This window comes from Typopeltis vanoorti, chromosome 1, assembly GCF_054136105.1.
Source record: "Typopeltis vanoorti isolate ZY-2024b chromosome 1, IOZ_Tvanoo_1.0, whole genome shotgun sequence".
Lineage (NCBI taxonomy): Eukaryota > Metazoa > Arthropoda > Arachnida > Uropygi > Thelyphonidae > Typopeltis > Typopeltis vanoorti.
Genome location: NC_143549.1, coordinates 66,132,108 through 66,151,204, shown reverse-complemented (window position 1 = coordinate 66,151,204; position 19,097 = coordinate 66,132,108). Strand labels below are relative to the sequence as shown.

Below are 19,097 nucleotides of genomic sequence, written 5' to 3'. Positions count from 1 at the left end.
TACTCTGAATCCTGTGTACGATAAGAACTCTTGCTTATTTCCACATCGATATGATGAGATTTCTATACTATCCTGCCAAGCACCTTTTTGGTGCCTTGGTGTTATATTTCTGCAATATGATTATCTATCTATATTTATGATTATGCCAGCCATTGAAGTTTGGAAATTATAACACATCAATATGATGGGTGGGCTGGGTTAGATAAGTCAGAACCCTACTCTAGAGAACATGGTTCTTTTTACTTTTAACAAAGGTGATTTTACAATGCATGATGAAAATCATTCATCATATCAAGACTTTGCTGACAGGCAGACTCAGCAAATGAATATTAAGTGACAGGCACCACTAAATTCAAATGTCACTTGCTTAACTCTGGAGAATAAATTACATAAAGTGCAAAATAAAAAGTGCATAAAGGATTTATTTTACAAATGCAATATCAAGTAGTACCTTTTGTGCATTTTACTATGATGCATTACATAATCTTGTAGTAATGTCAATAACTTACATTTTCAAAAATTATTTTTTTTATCACTCACACACAATAGAGAGAGAGAGCATACAAAACCTACAGCAAATAAAGGTGATGTGTGGACAGGGTCAAGAGCAAAGTAATTTAATGATATTCATTTTGAAACACTAGAGGCTGTAACCTTTGGGAAATACTTCATGGGAAAGACTGTTCCACAGAACTAAAGTAGATGGAATGAAATATTAATGGAAGTAGCATATTCAGGGAGTCAGAAGTTTAACTGTAAAAAGATGTTTGGAAGCTGGCTAAAGAGCACATGTGTAAGAGAAAGAGAGAGAAACAGAGAAGTCATCAACCAGCCAAACTGCCTCTAATGAAAAGCCATTACTTCTATAGAAATTGTTTCCAAAAAAAAAAAAAAGAAAAAGTCTTTTTTTTTTTTTGGAAACAATTTCTATAGAAGTAATGTGACTGTGCCAAGAAAGGCTAGGAGTAAGAATCAATTGATGAAGAGAGACCTGATCTTGACCGTTAAGTTGAGCACTAACAAAGATAAACACAGAATAGGACTTTTTTTTTTTTTTTCTGATCACCCTAGGACATTTTTTTTGGGGGAGGGGAATTGCTGTAACTTGGATATTAGGTGGAAATTTCAAACAGAGTGCAGACAAAGGTGTTTCATTCCAACACAGATAATTTCTGGAACAAGATCACAAGTATCTGGATCCAGAGAATGGTGTTGTGACCTATCTTCTTATTCTATTCTATTAACCTTTCTTACACTTTATATCCTACCTGCTGCGCCATTTATGTTGTGTCCCATTTTACGATTTTTATTCTATCTAATAATTTCCTCTTATCTATGTTCTTCTATTATCTACGCACGAGATATCACCAAAACTTATACCAATATCTAAGTTATTTCTCCCCTTAGTACCCCGTATTTCCCCGTAATATTTGTATTTATACTGCGCCTTTTGGGATATTTAGTTTAAGATATTATATACAAAAACAAGGAGAAAGAACTCAAATATGTCTGAAAGTGAAACAATATTGCAGTCGTGACACTTTGTCTCATTTTTTAACATTAATTTCCTGCGTGATTAGGTTCGTATTTTTCAAGTGGTGCATTGGTCAGCAATTTCAGACAACTCTTTTATCATTGATCAAAGGTTTATTAAATTCCCTAACATGGTGCAATTCAATTTTTTAGATTTTACTCAATTTAATGCTAAACTAAATACTTACAAACTAACATTAGCTTATTACAAGTAATTAGGCTATGATCCTATAATGAGTATTACGATCATGCCACCATAACAATTCAACACATAAATTCACTTGACATGGACAAATAAGATCATTTCACACTATTTAACTATTCAAACTTAAGTAGATTAACTAAACCATTTACTGCACTAACACATAACTAGTATTACGATCATGCCGCCATAACATTCAATACGTAAATTCATTTGACATGGACAAATATGATTAATTCACACTATTTAACTATTCAACTTAAGTAGATTAACTAAACCTTTTTCTGCACTAACACATAACTATGACATTTTTACTTTCCTATACATTAACAATAGACATGCAAATTTCTCAGGACACTTAATTATTCACATAACATTAACACTAGCCAGCTTACTTTTAATATATTCTATCAGATACTAAAGTCCTAGCATAAATTTTCCTTGGTCACTTCAACAGTTCCGTATTAGAATGATGATACTTATCACAGATAAATTTTAGTTAACATTAGATATATTTTACAGTACCTTTCTTTCTTGGGTTTTTCATATGGACCTTTACCTTCTTCTGATTGAACTTTCTTGATATAACCTCACCGATGATCTGCTTCTCCTATGTTCTTTTTGGAATTGAATTAGGCTTACGCTGGCTTAACTTTTCGTAACTCCGAATACACTTTGAATCATCTATATATCGGCTGTGCAATTCGCCACATGGACATCGATTTCTTTACTTCTTTCCCCTTCTCGTAGTTGTCACTGAAGTCGAAACACAAAGAATATGCTTTCTTTTCCTCGACTATATGGCATTCTTCGCTTCTCACATAGGAAATACGGAACCGAAATTCTGCTCACTTTTGTTTCCGTGTTGTGGCATCGGAGATATAACTCCAATCTCGCCACTCAGGAAAACCCCGTGAAATCCATACGAAAGAGCTCGCGAAGGGCTCTCCTAGAACAGAATCCAAACCAAAACCAAAAAAGCCTTGTGGGGGGGGGGGGGGGTTTCAACCCTTTTATACCTGTTCTCCTAATGGCACTTTTTCTAACTTCTTTTCTCCGCCCCCTTCTTGTTTTTACTTCACCGATACCAATTAGGGTGGCGTTTTTCTGCCAAACGTCCTTTGATCGGCGAGCCCGTAATGATGTCTCAATATCCGGGAATCAGCCCTGAGCAATAGTCTGTTGTTTTCCTTTGCTAGCCTCTAATTTAATCCCCTTTCCAAGATTTTTCTATGAATTTACTTAATAACTTAATCTCTAGCCTCTCACAAACCATCTTTTATGACTAATCCTTTTCTGTCTTATTTAACTTTTCTCATTTAAATCATATCACAATATCAACATATTCTTTCTTTTGTTAGTTAGTTTAACAAAACCTTTATATTTTATATATTTTATTGGATGCAAGAATCTTTCTTTTTCTTTTAATTAATTCAACTATTATCTTTTATGCAGGGTTTTTAATTTATTTTATTTATTCTTCATGTTACACCATGATAGCTGAGAATGCTATATTCTCAAGATATCAGGGTGTAACAATGGAAACAGTTTGAAGCATGGAAAGTAGGAGTAAGGACTTGGAGATCTTCCCACTTGGCATTGTTGCCAAAAAGACCAGAGGCTGTGAATAGCTGAGGGGAGCCTCTAACTAGAGATGAAACCTGGATGAGATTATGATCTGATCTGAATTGTCAAGAGGAATGGTCACTTCAACAATGTACCTGGAAGGGAAAGCTTTTTAAATCCAGAGTATCAGATGAGTAGAGAAGATTGTCAGCTATCTTGGTTGGGAGATGAACAATTTGCTTCAGGTCACAGTTTATAGCAAATAGTAACTCTCTCTTTCATCTTGGTCACTGGAATTGGACAAAGGGAGCAAGCTGGAGTTGAAGACACTGAAGTCCTCAATGAAGATAACTTCACTGTTCAGCTTTTATTATAAGTAGTCAAAAAGATCAGAATGATTTTCAGAATTTCTGGAATGAATGAATGATAAACAAGGCATGGAAATCTTAAGCTGCAGAAGGTTAAGAAAGGGGAGATTCAAGATTAAGCATCCCTGGGTAAGGAATATCAGTGCACAAAGCACAGGTGCCATCCTTGTGACAAAAGGAATCATATAGGGTGTAGTTTGGACAGTTAAGATGGACTGTGATTGTTGTAGTAGTATTTAGGGCTCAGTCAAAAATAGAAGATCAGGTATAGATGTTTGAAGGTGATGGTGTATATAATTTAAGATGGTCTTTATACCACTAATCTTTGTGAAATTAACGTGGAAGAGTTTTTTTTAATTATAGTGACACTATATTCATTTGGATTTACTGTTATGTATTTCACTGATGAAGAGAAAACAAGCAGGGAAAAATACTGTTGGAAGAGACAGACTCTCACATTGTCCATGTAGAGGTAGGTCCTCTGGTCATTTGACAAGGCAGTGTCACTGCTTTCATACCACTATGGCCTCACTGAGGCAAGATCTGGAATTATAGATGGCCGCAAGATTATGCACCAGCAGATCAGGAAGCCCTCAATTTGTTATAAGATTTCCTTCAATACACTGATGGCAAAGTCAGTTTACTGCTGTACTCTTTAAGTCCACAATATGCTTGCCATGCCCTTAAAGGCTATCATTCACTGCATGTTAGAGAATTGAAGAGGGACAAAAATTAGAATGCTGCTCTGGGGATCAAACATAGCAACAGTCACTTCAGGTTTAGGCCTCCAGTAAGCAAGGTGGTGGTTTCACTAGTGATTCTAATGAAACCACCCCTAGCGATTTAATAGCTGTTGAAGAATTAGTAGTTTACAATGATTGCTGTTAATTGTAAAATAAAAACTTTCTCTTTTGTATTTTCAACATAAAAGATAGATATGATTTTTAAACAGTTCTTGAAATTTCTAAATTAATATACAGGTAACTTCTGTTTTATGCAGGGGGAGGGAGGAAAAATGGAGATATGATTTTTTTCACGTCTTTTGACTGTTTTAATTGACTGATTTTTTCCTATATTAATGCAGTCTGTAAAATATCTTGAAACAATTTTTTTCATTATTATTTGCATGTTGATGGGTATCGATTTTTGATTAACCTCACTACCGGGATGAAATAGTGAGACCAACTTTCACTTCTTATCCATGTTATTCAATAGGTGTTACAGAATCATATCCAGATTTATCTGGACATATATATACGTCCTGGCCGGTTGGGGGATTAAATCTTCGATCCATGAAGTTAACAATTTTTCAAACTCTCAGAATGAGTGATTTTCTTTGCCAAGAAGGGAGTAACATTTTCACCCGCTTCTTTAACTTTTTCCTCATCTTCAAAGATTATTCTTATTGTTGACTCACTTAATTTAAATTCATGTGCAATATCAACAATCTTAATGACTCAAGATTTTGTATGATTTTAAATTTATATCGAAATTTAACAGCATGCCTCTTTTTATGCTGGCATATCCTCATTGTTGTGACTTTCCTTTGCCAGTCTTAATGACATGTTCAAGAAGGATGCAAATTAAACCTGTAATAAATTATGTGTGGAAACAATGCCATTGAATTATTTTGAACTGATGCTTATGTACCTGCATTTTTAAAGTTTGTCTTCAAATTAGCAATGAATTTTGAACTTACAGATAAGGTGATGTGCTGGGAAATGTGCTGCACACACACATGCACACAAGTACATAACAACATACAGACATTGGCATAGCATACATGTATATAGTGGTGCAAAAAACTGCATAAAAGTGAATCTGCAAAACTTGAAGATGCATAAATCAGGGATTACCTGCACCAACTGATATACGAATATCTAAGGATTAACATATATATTTGATGGAGTAACTGACTATTCATTCATTCATATATATACACACACCAATGGGGGCTCCCTCCCCCGCGCCTACAGTGCCCAACCTCCCGAGTTCCGGGCTGGTAAGCTGGTAAGACAAAAAACGTTTTAAATTTCAGCTTATCATTTTATATATATGTTAAGGATATCAAGAAATTTCACACTTGGTTTTAATCCTTTTCCGAAGTAAGCAAAAACAAAGTTTTGCACATGAAATATATTCACATCTGAGCTACTTATACAAGTAGCTAATGACTTCATATCACTTGCCTTAGTATGTATATAATACAACACACATCCCCTTTTCGTTATGTATAATGCAATGCATAATGGGAAGGGGGGTCACCACCCAGACCAGTTTCGACCTTTATTGAGGCCTCATCAGTAGGAGCCAGACCCCAGGAGCGATACAAAGGTTGAAGTAATGCAGAAGTCATAAATCTCATATATAAGACAAAAGGTGCTTCACCTTATTAATAAAAAATCTCTAGATGAGAGATAGATGTAGAAAGTTTTTTACCTTGGGTTTATTATACTTTAACAATACCAAGAAATTTTATACTTGGTTTTAATCTTTTTCCCAAGTAAGCAAAAACAAAGTGCATGTATCCCATAATGTAATGCACATCCCCTTTCAGGTGTGTATAATGCAATGCATAATAGGGAAGGGGTCACTACCCAGACTGGTTTCAATCCTTTATTGAGGTATCATCAGTGGGAGTCAGACCCAGGAGAGATACGAAGGTTGAAGTAATGCTGAAGTCATATGTTGCATTATGGGATACATATTACTAAGGCAAGTGATACGAAGTCATTAGTCTCTATATACAAGTAGCTCAAACGTGAATATATTTCACACACAAAAGGATTAAAATCAAGCATAACATTTCTTGGTATCTTTAACGTATAATAAACTGAAGGTAAAAAACTTTCTACATTTATATATATATATATATATATATATATATATATAAACACAGAGAACAGCTATAAATAAAGAATAACATCCATCATTATTTTAAACCAAAGAGACAAAAAAAAATTTGACTTTATAAGTTTCCAAAGTAATCAATAGTTTACAAGTATACAAACTTTCAGCAAGAGTTTCCATATTAACAACTCAAAAGATATGAACACTGTACAGGATTTCTATATTTGTCTTCTACAGTTCTTTTGCTTAAAGGGTTTCCTAAACATTATTACTATTATTACGGGCAACTCCAGGGAGTCATTAGACTCATCGAGAGAGGCCCCAAATCATATTCATCACAACTATTTGACATTCATACAGTATCTATCATACCTCGCCTTAAACTCATTCACTGTCACAGCATCCACCACAGACTCAGGGAGCGCATTCCACTCATTCACTACTCTAAAAGTAAAGAACCCAGCTCTAACACCTTTACTAACCACACTTTTGCCCAGTTTCCATGGATGTCCCCTAGTCCTCCCACAACCAGCCCTGTTCTCAAAAATATCTTCTGAATTAATTTTATAGAAACCCTTCAGTAATTTGAATGTCTCAATCATATCTCTCCTCCTCCGCCTATCAACCAATTTTTGCAACCCACAAATACTCAACCTGTTCTCATATGGTTCATTCCACAGACCTGCTATCATCTTGGTCACTCGCCTCTGGATCCTCTCCACCTCCTCCCCATCAAGAAGAAACCTAGGTGACCAAATCTGAGCACAGTAGTCGAGACGGGGTCTTATCAAGGCTCGATACAGAGGAACAATAACCTGCTTGTCTCTGCTTGTCAACGTATTCTTCAGCAACCAAGTGATTTGATGAGCTGATTTGGCCACTTTTGCAATGTGTCCCTAAATTTCAATTCCTTATCCACCAACACTCCTAAATCTCGTGCCTCATCAATTTCCTGGAGCACGGTTCCACCAATGCAGTAAACTGCCTCCAATCTTTTCACCCCAAAATGCATAACCTTACATTTTGCCACATTAAATTGACATCCATTCTCCCTAGCCCAGACCTCCAATCTATCCAAATCATCCTGCAAAATTTTGACGTCATCTGCATTCACTATTGCCCTACCCAACTTCGCATCATCCGCAAACAAATGAACTGTTCCTCTCAGATCCTTTCCTATATCATTTATGAACAAATTAAACAGCAGTGGTCCAAGAACAGATCCTTGTGGCACACCACTAGTCACAGGCCGTCTTGTGGACTCTACTCCTGAGTAAACCACTCTCTGATATCTCTCTGTCAACCACCCTCCTATCCATCTCACCAACCCTATGTCCATTCCCATATGCTGCAATTTACTGATTAGAATTCCATGTGGTATCCTGTCAAAGGCCTTAGCAAGGTCCAGTAGAATCACTGTAAACCCATTACCCTTATCCAGTTCAGCCGTCACTGTGTTATAATACGTGAGCAAGTTACTGAGGCATGACCTACCCTTCACAAAACCATGCTGTCCCTGATACAGTATCCCATTTTCTTCTATCCAATCTTGTATTTTCCTCTTGACAATTTTCTTTAAGACCTTGATAATGATTCCTGTTATGCTGATTGGCCGGTAATTTTCAACAGCAGTCTTGGAACCACCTTTGTGCAGTGGAACTATTTTCCCCTCTTTCCGCCCCCTTGGGACTGACTCAGTCCTGGGGCTCAAATTAAACAAAATGGTCAAGGGCACTGACAATTCTTTGGCCGCTTCACGTACGACATGAGCTGGTATACCATCCAATCCCACAGATGTATTGACATTGAGGTTCTGTAATAGACTAGTTACCTCTACTTCATTCATCACAATTCCAGTATAAGCTGTTGGTTCTTCCGTTTCTGCAAAGTCACCACCTGGATGATATACTCTTGCAAAGTGCTCGCTCAGTAATTCCACAACATCGACTGATTCGGTTACCTACCTATCCTCAGCATTTTTTAAGATCATTCTACCATGAGCATTTTTCCTTTTACTTGCAACATATTGAAAAAACTGTTTGGGATTCTCTTTAGCCTGCATGGCCAATTTCCTTTCGTAATCTGCTTTTGCTTTTCTTACCACCCTTGTTACCATCCTGGCCTGAGCTTTATACTGTTCCTGCACCTGATGGTCACCCTTCTCCTTAAATTCCCTCCACAATTGTTTCTTTTTTTGCAGCTCAAGCTTAATAGTGTTATTCATCCATTTAACCCCTACTTGATTTATTATTCGGACTCTTTGGTATACAGTCAACCATTGCTTCCTGCAAACAGTTCTTAACCACCTCCCATGCACTATCAACATCCAGCCCTTGCAGTTTTACATGCCATGGCATTGAGCCAAGCACACACCTAAGCTTGTCATACTTACCAGCCCGGTAATTCCACATGTACCCTGTCTTAATTGTAAATTCGACTCCTTTAGCCACCTCCCAAGTCATGACCTTATGGTCACTCTCACCAATTGGTGGCAACATGGTCATGTTCGTTACAGCTACATTCTCAGTTGCAATTACTAGGTCCAGCACTCTCTGCCCCCTGGTATTTTCCAATACATGTTGCTGTAGATAGTTGTCCCTTAATAACTGCATAAAATCCAATTCCTTCCTCCCATGTGCCCTCTCCTCTTTCCAGTCAATGTTACCATAATTGAAATCACCCATAATTACCCTCCTTCCACTCATTTCTTCTATTTGCTTATGCATACTATCCCCACCATCCACTCCATCACCCGGTCTATAGCAGCACCCAATTGTATATTTTGTTCTGCTAGAGTCTATCTCACACCAAACAGCCTCAAATGTGCTTTTTTCCCCATCCTGCAGTTCAACTTCTATACTCCTTGGCTGAAGCTCATCAGCTATCATCAATAACACTCCTCCCCCCTTTTTATTCACCCTGTCACTCCTGAACACGCTATACCCGTCGCATTCAATCCCACTAGCTTTATCATCTTCTGTCAGCCATGTTTCACTAATACCGACAACCTGTGGCCTGGAAGTGCCAACCATGGCCAAAAACTCTTCCTTTTTGTTCCTAATACTCCTGGCATTAGTGTACATGAATCGCAGAAGCCCATTTGTCCCATCCCTACTTTGATGCCTTGTACTAACTATCCCATTCTGATTTGTTGTCCGTCGTACTCGCCCGGGCATAATATACTCATTCATACACTTAACTGTCCCCCCTAAAGTCTGCATATCTACTCCCCCTCTTAATAAATCTAGTTTCCCTGAGTCTGTATATCCACTTCCACATCATTCATCAACACTCTTTCAAGTCTCCGTACACCAACTCCATTCAAATGTAACCCATCCATCTTATATAAGTCCTTTCGCCCATCGAACTCATTCCACACATCCACAAATTCCACACCACTCTCCATGCATAACCCACGCATAAAGTCATTGGCAATTATGGCCCTCCTTCTAAACACTTCGCTGTCATACCGCAGTAAGATACTCACCATCCTAACTCTCTCACTCTTCTCTTTTGCTACCTCAAACAACTCCCTCACATCCTCTATCATTTCCATTTTGTCCTCTTTCAAATCATTCGTTCCTGCCACGATTATCATCTCTTTCACCCTCTGTTTTTGCAGTCGAATAGATTTGCTGACGTCCTTTATGTTTGCACCCGGCTGGTACGACTTCGTTAAACTCTCAATTATTACGCCTCTTAATAGTGAATCCCCATACATTAGCCTAAACAGATGTTTCAAACTGTCGATTCTTAGCAAAGACTAGACAGAAATTGAGAATACAAAAGTAGATATTTTATTCTCACTTAGAAAAACAATAATCCATGCTCGAAACAAATTATTTCTTTCGTGTATTCAACATAAGCTTTCAGTCACTTTAGAAATTTTTAAAGTTTCATTGGCAAATATTTTTTGTCTGCTAGGTATAAAATAATGGATATTTATTATCCTTTCTTTCAATAATATTCACTGCAGAAGTGAAACAATTTAAGGTTATTTCTTCATTAATAGAAACTTTAAAACAAAAATTATCCATTTTTAATGTGCATTGAATTTCTGCAAATCAGTCTAATAACAAGAAGAAACACCAGAGATGTCAAAATGAAAGGTAGTAAGAATGTTCTCATGAGAACTCCAGCACAAGCAGTATTCAAAAATGCTACATAACCAAAGACTGACAAAGACTGAAGAGAATAATTTGTATATGCTAATAGGAATACTTGCAAAATACTTATTTGTATCTATATGAATATTAAGAGTATGAAATAAAGTGAATGAGTTTTTGGCCTTGGGAGTTTCACTTTGCCTGAAGATTATTTCTTAGTGAAATATAGTTAAGACATTCCTGACAAAAATAGAGCTTAGAGGGTTAGTAATTCAGAAGCAGAGTGTTATGGTATTACTTATGATAGCAGATGAGTTTTGTTCATTCAGAATGAAGAACCAGAAAGGGAAATAGTGACTGTGGCTTTGATAGAACAAGATAGACAATGTGAATGGTGGAAGTAGACAATGCAGAATAATTATTGAGGTATGTCAATGAGTGGGAATTATTTAGAAAATTAGATTATGCAAAATACATAAAGAAAAACAGTTGTTATGAAATATTTTTACTATGGCAATATACTGAAAAAAGGCAACAGTGCATTTTTCCAGTTAGTGGGTGGATTTCTAATCTGAAAAATGTCAAAGAATTGTTTATGAGGAAGCACTAAAGGAAAGTCCTTGAAGATGAGGAGGTTGTGGAGAGGGTTCAGAGGAAAGTGACTAAGTTGGTGAGTAATGTAAAAAATGCTCCCTACTTTGATAGATTGAGAGCTTGTGGATTGCAGAGGTTGGTTGATAGGCAGAGAAGAGGGGATATGACAGAAACATTTAAATTACTAATTCCTATAAGATTGATGCAGGGAAAATATTTCAGCTGTGTGATAGTGATGGAAGAACAAGAGGTCATCCCTGGAAATTAAGGAAAAGTGTGGTTAACAAGGATGTAAGAACTACAATTTTTGTTTGGAGGGTGGTGAATGAGTGAAATGCATTGCCTGACTCAGTCGTGAGTTCTTCATCTGTAAATGATTCCAAGAAGAGGTAGGATAGATATTGTTTTCATAGTTTGGGTCTCCCACAATGAGTCTGTGGACTCCATGGAGATACCCATAATAATAATAATAAAGTATGGCCATAATTTTATAACTGTAGCCAAAGCAAATAAAGTTATGAGAAAAGTATTTTGTACTTATTAATTGTATTTTTTTGCCTACTTTGCAGGATGAAAAATAAGATTTTATTATTATTATCCCAAGACCCCATGAAGGTAAAACACCTCAAAGACTCATCCAGGTCTTTTTTGTCATCATATGCCTTAATCACACTCAAATTTTCTGCAGACACCCTGCAATCTCTGTATAAGACATCAAAGAAGATAAAGGTAATAAGATGGATTCAATAGGGACTCAGTACACATAAATAAGGCCAGTTATGTTAACAATATTACAAATGGATCATAGGGAAATCCTCAACTATTTGTAAATGATGCTAATCTGAGAGTGAATTATTAGGAATAATGATGTAGTAGCTTAAGAAGGATATGAATAAACTAGACTAAACATGAGGATCAATGTATGTGGGAATACCATTTTAACATGGTTGAGTTTAAGCTTTTAAATTTTGAAATTCATAGATAGAAGGCTGTATATTGTATTCTATTCACAGGACTAAACTGGAGAACTGGAAGCAGCAAGGGATCTGAAGATGATGGCCAACACAGAATTGAAGTTTGGGAAATACAATGTAAAAAGGTTGTGAAAATTATCCAACCAAACTTCTGCAATAGTGAGAAAGACACTAACCAGCAGAGATATTATCATACCTCCTATATATATATATATATATATATATATATATATATATATATATATATATATATATATATATATATATATATATATATATAGGAGGTATGATAATGAGACATACAAGCTGTAGGGCAATACAATGTAAAACCAGCAGAGATAAGCAAAGGGAAGGAGCATGGACAGGGAACTATTCCTATCCTCTTTTAACATGGAAAGTGGTTGGTGCACTGAGTGTAAGTTTTGTGATAATAATAAATAAATTTTTTTACAAATACTCTCACAGTTTTCACAAAATGGATTTTTTTTTTTTTTTTACCTAGTATCAACTAACTGTGGAGACAGCAAATCCATTTGTCTGCAGTACTTATGATGACATACAACAATAAGGGCAACTAGTGATCCAAGAAAAACAACAGCTAAAACACCTATTGCAACAGCAACTACAGCTTCCATTGTGGTGCAAGTAGCAAGAATCAGACATGCCGTGAAAATGTTCTAATCTTCAAATCCTGAAAAATAAAAAACAAAAAAATGAATTAATATTCTCAAAGTTCTACAAAATAGTCATATTCATATCATGAAAACAACTGAAAAAAATTATATATTTTTTCTCATGGAAACTTAGTAAATGCAGAACACTGAATGCACATAAAAATAATAAGCTATAGGTTCTGCAACTTCTCACATATGGAGTCACATGTGTGTGCACACACACACACAATTCATGCCTGCCCCCTGTAATAAACTTTAAGGCCATATTCTATACCTCAAACCTAACAAAGCATTCCAATAAACATTGGTTCAGAAGCATCTCGCATTTCCAAGATGCAGTCCTTTGACGAATGTAACTTACACAACAGGCATCTCATGCAAGATGTGCCTAGAGTTGCATTCATTTGCTGTTTGGTTGAGTGCTAAGACATACAGTACATTAATGTTTTGAAATGGTGGGAAGTTCACATTTACTAAACTGGCTGATATAAACTAATATGGATATGCCAATGGAAATGTGGAGCACACAGGCATTATCAAGAGGCTTTTCTTGGTCATTAAATCCTGTGTTCTTAAACATTCACTTATCATTGTCACCACCTTTGTAGGCACTGCACAGGGGAAGGGAGGATGAAGAAATGCAAGGATACTGGACACTGAGGGAAACATGCTGCATCAGTGGCAAGGAATTCCATGACTGCAGTGGAAGAGAGTATCTCCCAAGCAGTTTTATGAAAATTGGCTTTACCCATACCATTCCAGCTGGAAATGGTATGGGTGAAGCTAATTAGTATTTGGCATTCATCAATTGGTCAATGCTCTCTACAACACTTTGCATGAGACCGACAATTTCTCTCTCTTGTGCTTTTTATAGATGGAGATGTTCACTTGAGATGGTATTGCCAATTATTACAACAATCACATGTGGGCCAATCAAAATTCATCATACAATTATTCAGTCAAGACATCAGCAGTGGCTGAAGCCATGTAGAATTATAGCTGAAACAACTAAGGCTATGTAGCTCATGTACATTGGCTTTTAATTGCATGAGTGTGTTCTAGCCAGTTTACCTGTTTTGTGAGATGCAAAAACCTGTTTCCAGGAACAAAAATCTTCCATTCCCATATGAGACCAACTAACTCACCTGCAAATGAAAATAAATGTTTAGGACATAACTTATAAAAGTTATGTCCTAAACAGGATTTAAACCCAGTCTTTCCATACAAAAGACATCATTGATATTGAATGAGCCATAGCCCAAGACATCAGTAGCAATTTCCTATCCACACATGGGCAGGAAATTATCTTTGGAGACAGATTAATAAGGCCATACATTTTGTCCAATAGGCTTACAATACAGACTCTGCACTGTGCTTTATTTTTAAACAAAAAGATGGTCAAAAGCATCTTCAATATGCTTCATGACATTTCCTTGATATGGAGGGAAAATGTGGTTTAAGCATGACAGAATCCCATGATACTCGTGATAATTGTGAGGGCATCTGGATCAAAGGTTTCTTGAAATATGGATTAGATGAGGTGGCCCAATTACAAGCCCTCCTCAATCACCTGACCTAAATCCTGTGGATTTTTATTTCTAGAGAAATTTGAAATCATTAGTGAATTCTGCATTTAAGGGGGAGGGGAAAGAATGTTGAGTGGCAAAATGACAAAAAAAAATGTCAAGGGAATTAACTTTTTTTTTTTTTTTTTTTTGACATTTTGCCTTCTATCTATATTGTATGTGATCACTGCTCACAAATGAGATGATGTTCCTTGATGTGGAGGAAATGACAGGATTTGAAATCATACTATCCATACGAAGGGATACATCTTGGAAATGTAACATTTCTGGAGTCATATTTATTGAGAACGTCATTAATTTTAAAGAGTAAAACATTCCATTATTTAAGAATGCAAAATCATCCTATATATCATCAAATTCCTCATATGTATCCTCAGAAAGTGTATAGGATATGATAGTAAGACAGTAAAAACTTGCATCGTTACTAACTTTCTATCAATGATTTTCCTCCAAATTAATGCCATCTGTAAAGACCATAATATTATCAAGTGTTATATTTCTGTCTTCTAAAATACTTCTTATTGAACCAATCCACCTAGGTCTTGATCTTCCTCTAATTCTTTTCCTGCCATCCTGGAAAATAATACTTATTCTGCTAAACCTTCCTTCTCCAATTCTTCTTCTCCAAGTGACCATACTACTTGAGATTAGCTCTGCTAACAGATTCCTGAATGCTAACAATACCAAGTGCTTTCCTAATATCCCTATTTTTAATATGATACAGCTATTGATGCCATCAATATCTGTATAATGGCATCAATAGCTGAACAGATGGGATCAATCTTTTTTTCAGAACTCTTATATCTGTAGTCTCAAGTCTTTGATAAAGTGTTTTTTTGCTAACCCAGCTCCAAAAGTTAAAATTGGTTTGAACACTGTCTCATATACAGCTAGTTTAGTGTTTTAACTAATTTTTCTCTTATTCCATATAAGTTTATTTAGCTGACTTCCTATCACATCAGCTAATTCTGTTGTCTATTTCCATATTTAATTTGCTATCTTCACTAAAAATTGTGCACAAATAGCCAAAATGTTTTATATGTTCTTATAGGTTTTTCATTCAGGAAGCAGGTGAAATTTTATTTTTTTTTCATTGACTGTCTTTTTATTGCTGATTTTCATATCAAATTTATTACTACAGTTAGGGAGTCAGGAAATCCTGAAAACGTACCATTTAGAAAACATACCATGGAATTATTTAGAAGAATAACATCATCTGCATAAAGTAAAGAACTGAGATTAACATCTCCAATTTCAATATCAGGTTTAATAGCACTTTTCCTCATAATGTGATCCATACAGATGATGAATAACAGTGAAGATAATGTGCAACCTAGTCTGAAACCTAATTTAATCAAACTATCTTCTTGTACCTTCTTCGATTCTAATTGCTGAACAACTCAAATACAGAATATTTATTGCTTGATATAATGTCCCATTACACCACGTAACTAATGTTTTGAACATCTGCGCAGTTAGCCTAATGGCTGTGTGCTTCACAACCATATGCCTGGGGAAGGAGTGTCCTGGGTTCGATTCCCGTCGCCAACGTGAAGAGCTTAAGGATCTTCCTCAGCCATAGCCAAGTTAGTCAGTCTTGGGCGTGGACAGTAGGGTTCCCCCCCCCCAGTTTATCTGGGTTTTTTTCATCCCATAAGCAGGCAAACCGGCCCAGTGAACACACGGATCTACAGCCATAAATACTTAACCCCCAAGAGGGGGCTCAACTCACCCCAATAGGGACGGGGGAGAAAAGGGAGGAAACTCCATACGAATAAATAAATAAATGTTTTGAACAAATTTTCTCTCGATACCTTGCAATATGCCTTTTCCAGATTAACAAAAGTTAAATATAGATCCTTGTTATCTTACCATGATTTCTCAACTATTTGTCTTAAAGTGAAAATCTGGTCCTCTATTTGGTCTGAACCCAGTCACTCATCTTCAAGCTTTTTTCTTAGCCCCTTTGCTCAATTGTGCATGCAGAAATCTTACTAGAAACAATCAGTAGGGAAATTCCTCTGTAATTCTCACATTTTCCTTTTGTCTACAGATAAGTGATATAAGAGTTCTACTTCAAATCATCTGACCCCCCCCCCCTCCTGACCAAGTCTTCTGAGTTACCATAATTGTAAAACTTTTATACTTCATATTTCAGCATTTATGATTAAACATCATCTATTCTAGTTGTCTTTCGATAGCTTTTTCAATCTCAAATATTGATATGTATTTGCATTTGTGATGAGTTTTCTATTGCAGTGCCATCACTGCTTGTTTCATTTAGCAACTATTCAAAGTAATTTCTCTAGACATTTAGAAAATCTTCAGTTTTCATGTTACCTTTATCATCTGAGTGAGCTATCTCAGAGTTGTAGAGCAGGTGCTCTCCCTCGATGAGTCTATGGACTCCCTGGAGGTGTCAAATAATAATAATAATAATCTGATTCCTTTTACAATATTTTTTCCTCCATACCTAAACTTCTTCAATAGCCTCCAGTATATTTTGCATTCTTTTTAACAGTACTTCACTTTTTGTATGTGTTTCTCTGTATTATCCAAGAGCACAAGATACTTGACAGGAACTTTTGATATGCTTTCTTCTTTTCCTTCACTTTCTCTTTAACTTCCCAGTTTGATGTTCCTATCCTCACAGACAACCTTACCAAGTGCTTCTCTAGCTGAATATACATATATAAAAAGATATTTTAACCATATATATGAAAGACATTGAGACAATAAAACAAATGAAGACATTTTACAATCCCTGAATATAAAACTAATTAACTACTATATAAGTAAATATAAACAAAAATGGTTAGAACATCTAATGGACAACAGCAGGAAGTCTTGAAAACATACCATTTAGAAAACGTACCATGGACTTATTTAGAAGGATAACATCATCTACATAAAGTAAAGAGCTGAGATTAACATCTCAGCTCTTTACTATTGGAATCATTTTCTTTCATTTCTATCGGAATCATATGTCAAAAATATGATTCTGACAGAAAAGAAATGAAAAAAGAAAAATTGGAAGACTAAGAAAGTAATGGCATGTGACTGAAACAGGCCACTTGGCCTAAAATCCATGACATTAAAAAGAATACGATAAAAGATATTTCCATGCTTCTGAAAGTTCAACTAGCATCCCCGAGACTTTTTTTTTTCTTCAAGCTTCATTTATCCAACACAAATCTTTACCTATTCATACTAACCACTCGCAAATAATTAGAACAATGGAGTGAGCTATTTCAAAGTAATGTCACTGAAGAAGCTAGACGAAGTCAATATTTTGTTCAAAAGATGTTAAGATAATAATAAAGTTAAGCACATAATACTAGTTCCCTTCGAAACGAAGTTTTTCTTCCTTAATGGTTACTCAATGCAGAAAGGAGGAAAATGTTTTCTTTTCTTGCTTACTTGTAAAAGCAAGTATTTAATCGCCGAAGGCAACGCGGAAGGAACGTCATTATTTCCAATAAAATTAATAAAGTACTTCAGAGCTATATCTTCTGGTGGCCACACATACATATGTGACAACTGTAAAAATCTCGTTTTCAATAGCTCAGCAAGAAGTTCTCTTGTTTGATTCATCACGGCATGTTACTTATCTTCGAACGTAATGAACTTTTCATTTTGATGAGAATCATCCTTGTGAGATGATGCCATGCAATGGTTTACTAACCTAAGTCAAGGAAATAAATATTGCATATAAATTAACAACATTATACTTCGCTGTCTCTCATCTCATTATATATTTCATCGGTTGGTCAATGCTCCCTGTCGACAGAATATAAACATACAATATATGATAATTGGTAAATAAAATTACTTCTATTAGAGTTTATATTACTTTTTAAGGTATACATGCTATTCTGAATCCTTGTCAAAATTTGATGCGCAGTTACTTAAAAGCAACGCAATCTAAAATATTTACAACAGCAGGAAAGTACTGCCAAGTACCTTAATAAGAAGTGTCGATACCGCCAATACCTTTAAATTATCTCTGTAATAGCACACATAACTAAACACGGGCGCAAACTCTCTCAAACACACCTCCCAACAAACATTTGTTTGTATACAGTCATTTGTAATTTGGCAGAATGTTTAGCATATCAGCACCTAGATGGCGTTGTCCTAAAAGTTAATTAGGCGTTCTACAAAGAAATTAATTTTTCACTTTAAAAGGAAATTTGCAGGCCTGTTTTATTTCAAAACACTGCTGTTGCATAACTGTTCCGACAAAAACATTGCCTTGCTAGCTAATGAATAACTTCTTTGCCTCCTATCTCATGATGACCGTAGAGGTCTGGTATGTGTTTAAACATATCACAATATAAATCCTCTAACGCCTTTTATTTGCCAAAGGGAGTAAACGGCAATTTTAATCCTGACCAACAACTGTTTAAATGGGCAACCCAGTCTCCATCTTTTAGCTTTTTGATAGTGAGCTACAGCTAGCAGTGAACCAAGGATTTCGAGAGAGAGAGAAAGTATGACAGACAACTAACAACTGCCGCCATCTCGTGGCCATATTAATAAGAGCGCTACGGCCAATTTTTTTTAGATGCGTTCTAAAATTCCACACACACACGTGTGTGTGTGTGTGTGTGTGTGTTCAGTCATGTGATATTTGTGAGTGAC

General features: G+C 35.9%; 1 protein-coding gene across 1 annotated transcript in view; it reads right to left on the bottom strand.

Moving 5' to 3' along the window:
- LOC150110053 (transmembrane protein 98-like) overlaps window positions 1-18,547 on the bottom strand; it is a 114,417-nt gene extending 95,870 nt beyond the window's left edge. The window contains exons 1-2 of the mRNA XM_090397730.1: window positions 18,417-18,547; window positions 12,692-12,884 (exon numbers count right to left, since the gene is read on the bottom strand). Coding sequence (XP_090253856.1) covers window positions 12,692-12,828 — 137 coding nt within the window. The 5' untranslated portion in view covers window positions 12,829-12,884; window positions 18,417-18,547. The remainder of the gene's footprint in view (window positions 1-12,691; window positions 12,885-18,416) is intronic.
- Window positions 18,548-19,097: the final 550 nt, after the last annotated feature.